The sequence below is a fragment of the Delphinus delphis genome, chromosome X (assembly GCF_949987515.2).
Source record: "Delphinus delphis chromosome X, mDelDel1.2, whole genome shotgun sequence".
In the NCBI taxonomy this organism is placed as follows: Eukaryota; Metazoa; Chordata; class Mammalia; order Artiodactyla; family Delphinidae; genus Delphinus; species Delphinus delphis.
In genome coordinates this window covers 77,389,508-77,404,173 of record NC_082704.1, presented here as the reverse complement: position 1 = coordinate 77,404,173, position 14,666 = coordinate 77,389,508, and the positions used below count along the sequence as shown (strand labels likewise).

At 40.8% G+C, this 14,666-nt stretch overlaps 1 protein-coding gene across 1 annotated transcript in view; it reads right to left on the bottom strand.

Annotated features, from left to right (window-relative positions):
* LOC132418188 (elongator complex protein 1-like) overlaps positions 1–14,183 on the bottom strand; it is an 83,397-nt gene extending 69,214 nt beyond the window's left edge. Inside the window, 10 exon segments of the mRNA XM_069540344.1 lie at positions 1,869–1,962; positions 2,936–3,059; positions 4,128–4,218; positions 4,527–4,546; positions 4,548–4,621; positions 7,187–7,272; positions 10,572–10,652; positions 11,317–11,398; positions 13,083–13,234; positions 14,033–14,183. Coding sequence (XP_069396445.1) covers positions 1,869–1,962; positions 2,936–3,059; positions 4,128–4,218; positions 4,527–4,546; positions 4,548–4,621; positions 7,187–7,272; positions 10,572–10,652; positions 11,317–11,398; positions 13,083–13,234; positions 14,033–14,183 — 955 coding nt within the window.
* Positions 14,184–14,666: the final 483 nt, after the last annotated feature.

Genomic DNA, 14,666 nt, shown 5'->3' with positions numbered 1-14,666 from the left:
AGAACAAGGCTACTACAATACTTTGACCTAGCTTTGGGTTAAGTTAGACTACATGCTCATGCTCTGTGAAGACAGATGTTGTGGCTGTTCTTGCAGCAACACTTTTATCCTGAGCACATCACAGGGCCAGCCATTAACACCTGGTTAGTCAGTGGTTCTCAACTCTGGCTACACATTTAAAAAATCACCTGGGGACTTTCCTGGTGGCGCAGTGGTTAAGAATCTGCCTGCCAATTCAGGGGACATGGGTTCGAGCCCTGGTCTGGGAAGATCCCACACATCGTGGAGCAACTAAGCCTGTACGCCACAACTACTGAGCCTGTGCTCTAGAGCCTGCGAGCCACAACTACTGAAGCCTGTGCAGTTAAAGCCCGTGCTCCACAAGAGAAGCCAACCCAATGAGAAGCCCGTGCACCGCAACGAAGAGTAGCCCTCGCTCGCCGCAACTAGAGACAGTCCGCACACAGCAACGAAGACCCAATGCAGCCATAAATAAATAAATAAATAAAATTATAAATAAATAAATAAATGTCAGTGTTTACAAAAAAAAAATCACCTGGAAGCTTTTTTTTTTAAATTAATACTGATGTATAGTCCCCATTATAACGCACTGAGAGCAACTCTGAGATAAGACATGGATAGCATTTTTTTTTCTAAAGTTGCAGCCAGGGTTGAGAACTATTGTGTTGAATGAATAAATGAATGAATGAGCTTCTTAATAACATTTCAGTTAGTTCTATTGATTAAAACGTTTGAAAGCCACTCAGAAAATAATCAAGTAAATGAAAAGATTTATGAAAAAAATGTTCAGTGCACTATTGATGACAGTGAAAAATTACAAAACTTTAAACGTCTAACAACATAAGATTTAATAAACTGTAGCATAAATGAATATACAGCAAGTTAAAATGATACAGATAGATATCTGAAATGGAAATAGTTTGTGACACACTGTAAAAACAAGTTACAAAACTGCAGGTATCATACCTACATATTTAACAAAAATGAGATCACAGCTATACTGAGATGTATACATAAAATCAGGAAGACAAGAAAATTTAAATAGTGATTATTACTGAGTGACAGAATTACGGAAGAACTTTTTTTCTTCCCATCTTTATTTTCTAATGCTTTCACATATTACATATACACTGAAAAATACTTATTTACAATTTGATTTACCATTTAAAAGCTACAGAAGATTCTTACTTATATCTAATCTCATTTCTCTTTCACTTCCACAGTATTCCTTTGGCTAGCATTTTGATTTGCTACACTGGTACCATCCATGAAGAGAAAGCACTGATGACTTGTGATGGTTAATTTACATGTCAACTTGGCTAGGCTATGGTGTCTAGTTGTTTGGTCAAACACCAGTCTAGATGTTGCTGGGAAGGAATTCTGCAGATGTGATTAACCTTTATAATCAGGTGACTTTAAGTACAGCAGACTATCCTCCATAATGTGGATAGATCTCATCCAAAGAGTTTATAGAGTCTTAAGAGCAAAAACTAAGGCTTCCCAGAGAAAAAGGAATTTTGTCTCAAGACTGTAACACAGAATCTTGTCCAAGTTTCCAGACTGTGGGCCTGTCCCACAGATTTTGGACTCAAGATTGCAACATCAACTCTTCACTGAATTTCCAACCAGCCAGCTTACCCTGATTCTATTTCTCTAGATACCCTGCCTGATACATAACTGAAATCCCTCCCATCAAAAGCTAACCACTCCCTCATCTCTACCTACCCCCCTCAGTTATCTTTGATTCCATTATAGGACTAAGTGAAAGGGATAAAGGAAACTCCACGGCCTACTACTTTCAATTACATTTTATGGGGCAGAAGGCTGAGATACTAGAGCTGTCTTACCATAGGTTTTTAGAGTGGAATTTTCTTCCCTCTGAAGGTCTTCCAGCCATACTGCAAGCACGGTGGAATCTGCATTCCAGAGAAGGTCATTAACCTAGTAGGGAAAAAAGACCTGTCACTGGCCTTTACGTATTTACCTCAAAATCTTTATGATAGCTAAATTCCCTGCTCTCATAAGTCAAATAATCCCACACTTGAGTTGATTCCTAGCTGTAAATTACTAACCTATGGAGTTATTAAACAAATCTCTGTCATCATATGTAGAGGACTTCAAAAAAAATGCATTATGCTTAAATACTTAACCAAATGAAGGTGACATTTTTAGACAATCAGGGAAATTTGAATATGGACGAGGTATTAGGTAATATTAAGGAATTATTACTAATTTTATAAGGTGTGATAATGGAATTGTGCTTATATAAAGAAAAATGTTCTCAACTGTTAGAGAAATGAATATTGAAAATATGATTTTTAAAATTGAAACCCTAGGAAATTTTTACAAAGAGTGTGTGTGTGTGTGTGTGTGTGTGTGTGTGTGTGTGTGCGTGTGTGGGTGCGCCAGAGAGTGAAGAATAGATGAAAATAATTTTGCAAAATGCTGGTATGTATCTGTTGAAAGTAAGTAATAGGTACATGGGAGTTCATTAAGCTCTTCTCTCAACTTTTAATATATTTAAATTTTCACACAATTAAAAATTACCATGATTTGTTTCTGCTCCAGCAAAGATCCAAATGGTACACAACCTCCTTAAGGTTTAAATGTTAAAAATGACAAGTATCTTTATCACTGGAAGAATTATGCTTTTCTCAAAATGAACAATAAAAACTGACATTTTTATTTCCTTTCTGTGTTTTATCTAGGGTGAGGAAGGAATGCTATTTCTTCCCTGCAAAATCTCCTTAATAAAAACAATTTGGTGTGTAAAAAAAATTCAGTCATAGGAAGCCACTATTTTTATTACTGTCTACTCTGGGGCTTCTATTTACATAGCCATATCAAATACAAATCTTCTCTATAGCTGTGGAAAGTCCTCTAAATGTGATGGTAAAACAACTCAGGCACCTACCTTAACCTCATCTTTGAGGAAAGGAAGTGTAAAATGTCCATGGAGAAGTCCATTTTTCTCAAAAAACACAACATCCTGCTGATTGGGTTTATCTTGCATAGATGCAATCAAACTGCCTGAGGGCCTTAAAGCAAACCCAGAGTGTGAGAGCATCCAAAAGCTCATCCAGCTGGCTAAGCACAAGATGAAATTCAGAGAAACAATTCTTTCAGCAAAAACAAAAAGCCTCCATCCAAGGAAGTTTTAAATCCCATGTTTCCTGGCAAGCAGTCACCCTAGTGTGGGACTGTATCTGCCCAGAGGACGTAGTGCCTTTTCCTGATTTGCACAAGGGTTCTATCTGCCCACAAAGACTCACAGATTTAGACTGCACTTGGGTGACTTTTTAAAAGAACCAATAAATTATTTAAACCATTCCCAGTATAATGTCCTATAAAACCATGAACTATTTCTTCAATTATATGACTTCAGCAACTCAGGTAGGTATTTTTAAAGACTTCTCAATCTACTGAAAACACCTTGATCGCCCCATATTGTTTACATTTGTCTCTAGTTTTAATTCAAATACATTTCTCTCTTTGCTCTGTCATCCAATTGCCACTCAAATATTGGTGGGAAACAGATGTCTAAAACCTAGAGACCTAGGTTTTGCCTGTAACAGATGCTACTGAGGCAGGAAATATTTCTTCTATCTATAATCAGGACAGCCATATATCACAAGCAGGTTGTGACCTGCACAATGGTACTAGGCCAACAGGTGAATCGGGCCCAAATCCAGCCCGCGTGTTCCTCAGCAAACAGGTCCCCTTAGTGTGGGAGTTTGTGCAGAGAAAGGAAGCCGTTTCCTAATTTTCACCAAAGCTCTGCTGCCCCACAGAAATTCACAGACTGCAACTTTCCTTCTAAGCACCACTTTCTGTTTTACACAGTGGCTTCATGTAGGCCCTGCCGATAACCTACAAAACGTGTGGGCCTTGGAATGATGAGGTCTGTGAAGCTCAGAATCTACTATTCAAACCACATTCAGACTTCATGGAACTAAAAAAGAAAGATACAGGCTTACAGCCAAATGAGAAAAAGTAATTATCTCTTTGTGTTTTATAAACACCTACATTCAATAGGTACCACCACTCCCACCCTAGTACCAAGAAATTCTCTGGGAAGAAGTTACAAGGTTTCTTCTCCCACTCACTTCCGAGCCAGAGCAGGTCCCACTCCTGCCACAGGCTCACTGGCTGACTGTAAAGCAAACTCCCGGCCTCACACTCTGAACTTTCGAGCCCCTGTGTAGTAGATAGAGGGAGAAAAACAACAATGGCAAAACTTAAAGCATTGTGATAAATGTTGTCAAGTCCGAACTTCCAAACACCTTCCTTATTAATAAAAACTGTCATGGTTTCACAAAGCCAATTAGATGAATCTTGTTAAAAATTCGTATCCAACAGGTAGGAGGCTGGGCCAAATAGCCTCAAAGAACTCTTCTGATTCTTAGCTCTATATTCATTTAACACCTAAACCAGCACATCGTTACCTCATGGGTGTAATGAAAGAAAACTCTCAAAGCAAAAGGAAGAAAAATTTATTTCCATACCTGTCTCTGGGCAAACGACTCATAGCAAAAAACTCTCCATCACCACGCCAGGTAACTTGTGGTCTATGGTCATCCCAGGGCAAAGCAGACTCGTGCTAAAGAGAGGAAAAAACACAAATGTTACTGGGGGCCTTAAATGGCCCAGAACCAAACAAGCCTCAGGCTATTAAAGTTAAACCTTTTATATAAGGTTTAAGCTATCTAGAAATCGAGTTTCACAGAATCCTCAGGTACCCTTCCAGAAGGGCCCTTAGACCCAGAAGTCGAGAGAAAAGAACTTAACAAAGCAAAACAAAATCTTTCTCTGGGCATTAAAAAGTGGCCTCCAAGCATAGCAACAGGGAAAAAGAGCTACAGATCTAGATATTAAAAATAACGAGCTGAGGGCTTCCCTGGTGGCGCAGCAGTTGCAAGTCCGCCTGCCGATGCAGGGGACACGGGTTCGTGCCCCGGTCAGGGAAGATCCCACGTGCTGCGGAGCAGCTAGGCCCGTAAGCCATGGCCGCTGAGCCTGCGCGTCCGGAGCCTGTGCTCCGCAAACGGGAGAAGCCACAACAGTGAAAGGTCCACGTACCGCAAAAAATAAATAAATAAAATGACGAGCTGAGGAATCTATCAGGTAACTATACAAGGAAATTTATGTTTGTCTAAATTTAAGCGGGTAGAGTTTCATTCACTGAGTAAACTTCGCAACGCTGCACAGAGGAGTTAAGAAGATGAGAGGAAGGTGGGCAGGGAAGAGCCAGAGGAGATAAAGCCAGCAGCAGTGATGAAAACACGGACAAGCTCCGCATTCTGCAGCACAGAAAGAAGAAAGGTTTCCAGTGCCACTTGCACCTCTGTCCCGAAAGCCTTGAAGACAGAAGCCAATTCTGTGGGGTTGGGGACAAATGACCACCTGAACATCCATCATCACATTACAGTGATAGGCTAAGTCGGAATGGTGCTAGTGCCACAAGCTGCACAGTAGGGAATACACAGCAGCCTAACAAGATTTATTCTCAATGAAATCGCCCTGTGGTATACACAAGCTTCCTCCAGTGAAGGGTTAGGAGACAATATGAGTTACACGGAATGTAGCCAGAAATAAAGTAAGGATGGAAAATGTAACGGCAGGCAGTATATGATTTCATCTATCCTAGAAGGTCAGCTCAGGGAAATTTCCACATATAATATAGACAAAATGCTTCCATTTGTTCTGGCCTGCATCTGGGGATTATCCTCAATTCCTCTCTCTCTCTCTTACCCTACATCTGATCTATTATCAATAAATCCTGTAGCTCTATCTTCAAAATGTATCCAGAAAGAAGGAAAACATAGTTTCATCCAGGAAGGGAAATCAGAAAAAGAAAGACTAATATATACATATGTAGGAAAAGTATAAAAACATGCATGTGAATGATCAACAGTGAATGCAGGGCAGCAGCTCCTTCTGGGGAGGAAGGGGAAGGGTATCAGGAAGGGATACAGAGTGTTTCATTTCTGTCTGTGATGACTTATTTTTTAAAATGAATATTGGTGATAATTATTCTCTATGTGAAAAAAAAGAATAACAAAACAACTTGGCAATAGAAAGGAAAAAAGGATCTTTCTAGGATGACTCATTCCCTAAGGTCTCTAAACAACTTCAGTTTTACTATAGCAGAAGAGATCTGTCCATTAACACGCTTTACCTGTGAAACAGAGCAGGACCCTATGGTCCCTCTCCACCCCATGTCCTCAGCCTGCCTTTTTTTTTTTTTTTTTTTTTTTTTGCTGTACGAGGGCCTCTCACCGTTGTGGCCTCTCCCGTTGCGGAGCACAGGCTCCAGACGCGCAGGACCAGCGGCCATGGCCCACGGACCTAGCAGCTCCACGGCATGTGGGATCCTCCCGGACTGGGGCACGAACCCGTGTCCCCTGCATCGGCAGGCGGACTCCCAACCACTGCGCCACCAGGGAAGCCCTCAGCCTGCCTTTTGTCTGCAGAAAACCTTTAGCCAAACAATAAGTTTAATCAGAGAAGTGAGAAAATGCAGAAACAAAGGAAAACAGTCCAACATGACTACATAATAATAGTTTAGTCATTAAGCACAGTCAAGGACTTTTTTAGTTTCTCCTCAAGGGGTATAGATAATATTCTGAGCCATATCCTTTGAACTGTCTTATAGATACTGAAACCCCCACTGGGTGGAAGAAGTTAACTACATGATGACCAGACTGTGGCCATGACATAAGCTGCCACAAATCCAAGAATTGGCCTCAAAGAAATGGGAACAAGCCGACCCTGGAAGTAAAGACTAACTGTACTTAATAATCAAGATGATGCTGGTCAGACCCCCCACATCACCAATTTCAAGATGACTCTCAGAGCTGCCTGTACTGTTTCTGCATATAGCCCCCTCCCTCGGCCTATAAAAGCTCTTGCCCACTGGTTGTCAGGGAGGGAAATCGGCCTTTGCACAAAAATCCGCCCCCAACACTCCCACCCCCCGGTTGCTGGCATCCAGCGGAATAAAGCAAACTTTCCTTTCCACCAACCTTGCCTCTTTATTGGCTTTAGAGTGGCGAGCAGCTGGACCCCACTTTTGGTAACACCTGGACACCTAAGAGCTCCTGGTGTGTAAGCAGAACTTCCATTTGTTCCAAAGAAAGTTCTTTATCCATCATACCAAGCTTACCATTTGCAGCTGAAAGGCGGCTTGCCTGCCTTCTGATCCATGGAACTGCGTCTCCTTCCTGCCCCAGCCAACAGTGATGAACTTGCCTAGAGAACAATTGAGTGAGAATATGCAAGATAACCAATAAGCTAAATAAAATAAAAGCAGTTTCATAGCTATTCTTCATGAAGTTGGGTCCTCTGAGACCTCTCAATAAATTGACCAGCAGTCAATATTTTAAAAACCTATGTTCCATATTATATGCTGAAGTGATTTTGAAGACGTTGAAATGCCCTTAGTTTGGAAAGAGCTCTACTGCCATCGTATATAAATTCCCTTGATGACAGTCAGCAATTCATCCCCACTTTACAAGGAGAATGAAACATGAAGAATCTATGCAATACGTCCACAGATAACAAAACATAAAACTCAAGAAGACAAGAGCTGGGAACAAAATTCCGATTGTAAGTGTTCAATCCACTAAATGTATCCAATCTCCCTGCTAGTGTTGGAAGAGACCATGATTATGGAATTCAACCACTCACAGAGACAGAGACCGAGACCCCCTAGTGACAGAGGCCAAAATTAGAACACAGGGCTTCTGCCTTCCAGGCTGGGCTTCTTTCTAAATTATAATGCTGATCTTACCTGAAATATAAAGTCAGAGTTGCTTGAAATAATGCAGCCTTCTGTTGCTGAAGGTAGAACTTAACATCCACCTATAAGACGTACTACAGAGATGCCCCTGAAAGCATTGGCCAGATCCAGGACCCAATATTTCCCTCCTATAACTGATGCTGATTCTGACGATGCAGGGCTGTTTATAATTCCTATAAATTATGGGTCAGCATGACCATTTCCTGTCTGCTCTGCTTGGGCACATCCAAGTATTGTAGTACCCCAAAGCATACCTTGCTGCTGTATACAAACAGTAGTGCCTATCCTGGTGCAGACCCCTGGGCTTCTATCCGAAAGTTTCCACAGAGAGATAAAGGGTCAAGGAGCAAAGCAAGACAACTTTTCCAGTGGGATCAGATAATAAGTGGTGGAGTTACAGCAGGAATCAGTAAACTACAGCCTGCATCTGCTTTTACAAATAAACTTGTATTGGAACACACTTCTTTAGGTACTGTCTTTTGAGTGTTTTCATACTACATCAGCAAAGTTGAGTAGCTGCGGCTTCCCTGGTGGCGCAGTGGTTGAGAGTCCGCCTGCTGATGCAGGGGACACGAGTTTGTGCCCCGGTCCGGGAAGATCCCACATGCCGCGGAGTGGCTAGGCCCATGAGCCATGGCCGCTGAGCCTGCGCATCCGGAGCCTATGCTCCGCAACGGGAGAGGCCACAGGAGTGAGAGGCCCGCGTGCGGCAAAAAAAAAAAAAAAAAAAAAAAAAAAAAAAAAAAAAAGTTGAGTAGCTGCAACACAGACCATATGGCCTGAAAGCGGAAAACAGTTACTATCCAGTTCTTTACAGAACAAGTTTGTCGACACCCTGGTTAGAAGAAAAATATCTATTCACCACTCCACAGAGTGACTTTTTGTACTGACAAATACATTTCTGAGACCTAAGACCCTGACTTGGACTCCCTCTCCTTTGATTTACTCTATTAGACTTCTTATGGAAAAGTCGGTGGAATGAGCCAGGTCCAGAGCACTTTCCCATGCAAAGATGTGTTGGTTACTACCTCTATGACTACCCTCAAAGCTGGATGCCCCAGAGTCCCACCCTGGGCCCTAGATCCAGCACCATACCTGCTCCCTGAGCAGGCACATCTAATCCCAAGACTATAAAGATTCCCCACATGCCAATGACACCCAGTCCACAGCTCTGGCCTCTTCTGAGCTTCAGCCCCTTCTACTCACCTGCTTTACTTGGTGATCCCATACGGCCCTTAAACAAATCCAAAAAGGAACTCATCACCCACCCTTTACAGACCAGCACTTCCCCCACCTTCCCTCTCAGATATTTACATCTTTATTTCCACCACCTGAGCTTCTGGCTAGAGTCCTACTAAACTTTCTTCTTCACCTTACATACCCAAAACCTATTTATTTCACTTTCTAAACTGGTACTTCTCAAACTAGCTAGGGCAGGAGGGGAACCATGCACATATATTCAAAAAAAGTTTCCCATAATTCCAAAAAATGTACTCCTATCCTCATTGAGAATCAAAATTTTCCTGCATTTTTCCCTTTTCTAGTCCCACACCCACCTTCTTTATCTCTCACCTGGATTCCTGTAGCAACCTCCTACCAGATAACCCTGTCTCGTCTCTTCCCTCTCCACCAATCAATCAATCTTGCATCATCAGAACCTTTAATGACTGATCTCCTATAACTTAATGTCCAAATTCCCTATCAAACTTAATCAAAATCCCTCCCCTTTATTTCATTCCACATCCATGTCCTGTCACTAGGTAATGCTGAAGTACTCATAGTTGCCTGAATAGGCCATGCTGTGTCAAAGGCTTCTATGAAACATCCCTGCCTTGGAATGAACTAATTCACTTGCTTGGACCACTCCCCCACCCTCAACCCTGATTTACCCAACACCAAATCAGCCAAAACTCAGCTCAAGTCGGCCTCTTCTGGGAAGTCTTCCGTCCCCATTACTCCCTTTCTCTCCTTATGCTACCCTAATTCCTGCACATCCTGTTATTATTGACTCCTTAAGGGAAAAGATGAATTAGCCACAGCACCAAACACACTGCTGGGTTCATACTACCTACTCAAATATTATTTCTGAACAAACAAATTATTTTTGAATGAATAAATGAGTAGCACCTTTCTAAATGATTTCTTACTTAGTAGAACGAGAAGTCATGAGGTTAGACCTCAGCAAAAGTTAAAATACCATCTCCCCTATCCTTCTCCTCAATCAGGCCAGCTTCCTGGTGCCCTCAAGTTGGCCAGAGCTTCTTATACTCAATAAGCATCTCCCCTTCAATAGTTCCACAGCCTAATGCCCATATCACCTCAGCTAGATCTTAGCAAGAAAACAATATGATGGTTCCCATGAAAATTCAGGTCTAATCAGCAGGAACAAAAATCAGCTCTCTATCCTGCCTCTCTTGTCTTCTCCCCAAAACTGTACCTCAGAAATGCTCTCCTTATTCTAGCTAGTACAGTCCTTTCCATTAAACACCCCGGCTAAGCCTGTCCTGGGATTTGGGCAACAACTACCCAGATGATTCTAAGCACAGATCCCTATTCCCCAAGTTATTGACCAAGCCAACTCTGAGACTTGGAGAGGCACCAGAGGTATGCCTTTTAAAATCTGGAATGAACTAAAGGAATTGGGCTATCAGACAGTGAATTAAGTAAGGGTTTAAGTTCTTTGGGCTTATGACGTGCCTATTAGTGTGCAAGACAAGTCACAAAATGTTTCAAACAAAGCTACACTTACTTTCACCAAAATCATCCTGGTGGATTTGCTGTTCCATGATTGGTTCAAACTCTTTTGTCACCATAATTAGGGTCTGTTGACCTTGGAGGAGCACAAACAAGAATGATTTTGTTCTCATTTAGCAAATCTGCCATTCCGTAAGTATCTATAGCACTGGAAGCTACTGAGCTGGAGTGGAGGAGCTTATAGTCAAAACAGGGAAGACAGAATTTATTCAAAATGTTCTGACTCTCATTTTTATAAAGAAGTTTTGACTGGGTACGTCACCTAGTGCTTATTCTCAGCTATTTATGTATGTCAAGCTAACATTAAAGTCCACATAGCCCTCCTCCACTAACTTCAACGATTTAGTCAGCAAGATATCTCTTCAAATGTATACCTCATCAGGGTGCTAGTTTGCAGAAACTCATCTGGAATGAAAAGACTTAAGGGAAAAAAATAGGACTGGGAGAGCAGTTCTTAGAATCAGTTTATTTTATGTAGCAACTCTTCCTCTTAGAGTAGATTAAATATTGCTGACTTTTAAACCATAACTATGGACCTTAGCAGCAACTTTTAAAAACAATATATTAAGAAGTAAAACTAAACTCAAAACCACCACATTCCCTATAGATTATCATGCTGGTATCCTTGTTCCAAGAAATGTTTTTTTTTTGAAACCTAAGCACCCTAAAACTTAAGCCTGTGAGATATTAGGAGTCATGTTTTATAAAAGTCAACAATTAGGGACCAGTGACATGCTTACCTGTGGCAAGAAGCACCAGTTCTTGGTCAGGACTCCAACTCATGACAGAGATACCACTGGCTACACTCCCGACACATTCCAGCTGAGAGAGACATTTCAAAATGTTAAGGGAGATATGAAAATATAAGCATCTCAGTAAATATTTACTATGACCTTAATCAAAACAATTAACAAAACACACAAAGGTGAAATTATTCAGTGAACACTTATTCAGTAACAGGTATTAAAAGACCAGGCATGATACAGACCATAGGGACTGGAGGTGACTACGGCCACTCCATTCCTCCCGTTAAGGAGATAAAAGAGAGATAAAAGATGCCTCTACAGCAGGGTTAGGGATGTAACCGAGGTCTCTGGGAATTAAGTGGGGGCCCAGAGCAGAGACTGACAAACGGCCCCGGAGAGTCCAGGAAAGCTTCTCTGAGGAGGTGCTTTGAAGGGTAGGAATAGGGCTAGGAGGAAGAGACTGGGGGGGGGGGAAATGTGCAGTTAAAAAGAGCTGTTAAAAATCAGCTGCAACTAGAGCATAAGGTATATATACACACAGGAATGATGGGGGTGGGAGGTGAGGCTAAAAAGGAATTTGGGGAACAGATAGTGAAAGGTCTTATAAGGCACAATAAGGAACATGGATTCTGTCTTGCAGACACTGTGATGCCACAAGCATGGAGGATCAGCACTATCTGGTGGAGACCAATGGATTGGAGGAGCTCAGTAATTAGGAAAAAGTTCTACAAAATGTTTTGAAAGTAAAAGCATACCTTTTAAATGTGAGATATACTAATTAAGTTATACTTGATGGCTTTGATATTTATCACCATGAACTGAGAACAAGATTTATTGTTTGACTAAATGGAACCGTTAAAAGCAAAGGTGCCAGAGTTAGACTGCCAGGGTTTAAATCCCACCTGATAACTGTTTGACCTTGGCCTAGTCATTTAAGCCCTCTGTGCCTCAATTTCCTCTTCTGAAGAATGGAAAAACAACAATCTACCTCATAAGGTTGTAGTGAAGATTAAATACAATTTTGCGTGAAAAACACTTGAAAAAGTGCCTGGCACATTGTAAACATTTAATAAATGTCAGCTGCTATTATTGTCCTATGATTAGTAATATGACTTGTGATACATCCATGTTAAAGAGATCACAACTAAGGGAGTAATCAACAAAGTTTAAAAAGCTGTCAAGAAGGTGAGGATAGAAATCCAGAAACTCAGCCTTATGCTAAGTAGAGAAGGAGGCAAATGGTTGAAATCTATCTTCTCTGGTAGTCACAAGATGTGCACATAATGATAGCATTATCACCTTAGCACCTGTAGTTCAGGGACTCTTAAAAGTTAGCCATCAAGGAGAGGCTTACTCGGCATTCATAAAAGAAAACATAAGCCATATAAACACTTCAAAGACTTCATAAATCGAGAAATAAAGGTTACAACTCAGGATCAGATTCTAGTAAGAGGTGAGCTATACCATACAAGAATGGCCAGGTTTGAGTTTTTGTTAAGTTCTTATTTGGAATGTTCTGATTGTTCTAATTAATAAATGCACTAGACAAAACTGACTTTTAGAAGAATCCTGAAATATAGCTAAAGCCATGCCAACAATTTTCTGTAAAGACTTATATAATGCAAAGACTTTAACTTGCAAAATGCTTAAATATTATGGCTCCTGACATTTTAAACTTCTACGAAAAACTAGTGACATGAAACAAAAAAAGGCATTTGAGGATGCCTAAGATTTCCTCCTCACTGGTCTCTTCCACTTACCTGGTGTGTGTTGAGATTGCAAAGTAGGACATCTCCAGAGGCTGTGGCCACACACACAGACTCGTGATCCAGCAACTCCTGAATACCAACAGTGCAGCCACTTCCATCCTCTGGGAGAAAGACTTCTGCCACCAAAGGAGTGTCATTTTTCATTTTTCACCTTTCACCAAAACAAACAAATATGCAAATTAAGTCAATCTACTTTCAAAAACAATTCACAACACTTCCAGAAATACTTTTAATGTTTCTTTTATAATATAAAAGCTTTCTAAAATGTTTTTTCCTAGATTAAAACCCAAACTTTCATTTGAGAAATATCACAACACTACCACCTTTAACACAAAACACAGTTAATATGACCTTTGTGGCACGCAAACATAAAAGCCTGGTATCTTTGAAAATATCCAATAAAACATGAAGCTGATAACTATGATTTCCTAAAATGGACACGGTATGGGGAAAGGGGACTAATAATGTAATCACCTAAAATACATTAGTAGCAAACTATAATTAAGGGAAGATATCAGAATCAACCTAAAGAGCTTTTAAATATACATAAGCTCAAGCTCCAGAAGTGAAGATTCTGATTTAGTTGGCATGAGATGGTGACTGAAACAGTTTAAAAAGCCCTACAGGAAATTTTCATCTGCATTCCCACTTAAGAACTGTTAATAGATAGTATTTACATGGTAGAAAGGGTAAAAAGTAGGGCACCCCCACAAAATACAATGTCAGAGTTTTGTCAACGTAGATTAAAACAGAAGCAGACTAAAAGATAGGGTACTAGTTAAGTTATGCCTAATATGACATCAGTATAAAGCGAAGGGAGTATTCATTTGGCGGGACATAAATTCAGAAAGATTTAAAGGACATAGTATTTGGGGAAGCAAGTTTGGAAAAAGACAAGTCAAGAGTCATGCCAAGTGCTAGCATCCTCCATCAGTAACTTACCTCTCTTGTGACAGTGTCCACTTCTATCAGTCCATGTTCTGAGCCAAGGAGCACTGTGTCTTGTTCAGTTCGGAGAGAGAAGCACTGAGGTTTCCTTGGAGCCTGAATATCCCTGAACTCCAAGCTCCGAAATAACTTTAGATTTCTCATGATGAAGCGACTCCTGAAAGAAAAGTACAAATATCTCTCTTTCTAAACATCTTTATTGGAGTATAATTGCTTTACAATGGTGTGTCATTTTCTGCTTTATAACAAAGTAAATCAGTTATAAATATACATATGTTCCCATATCTCTTCCCTCTTGCATCTCCCTCCCTCCCACCCTCCCTATCCCACCCCTCTAGGTGGTCACAAAACACCGAGTTGATCTTCCTGTCTTATGTGGCTGCTTCCCACTAGCTATTTTACGTTTGGTAGTGTATATATGTCCATGCCACTCTCTCACTTTTTCACAGCTTACCCTTCTCCCTCCCCATATCCTCAAGTCCATTCTCTAGTAGGTCTGTGTCTTTATTCCCATCTTACCCCTAGGTTCTTCATGACCTTTTTTTCCCCTTAGATTCCATATATATGTGTTAACATATGGTATTTGTTTTTCTCTTTCTGACTTACTTCACTCTGTATGACAGACTC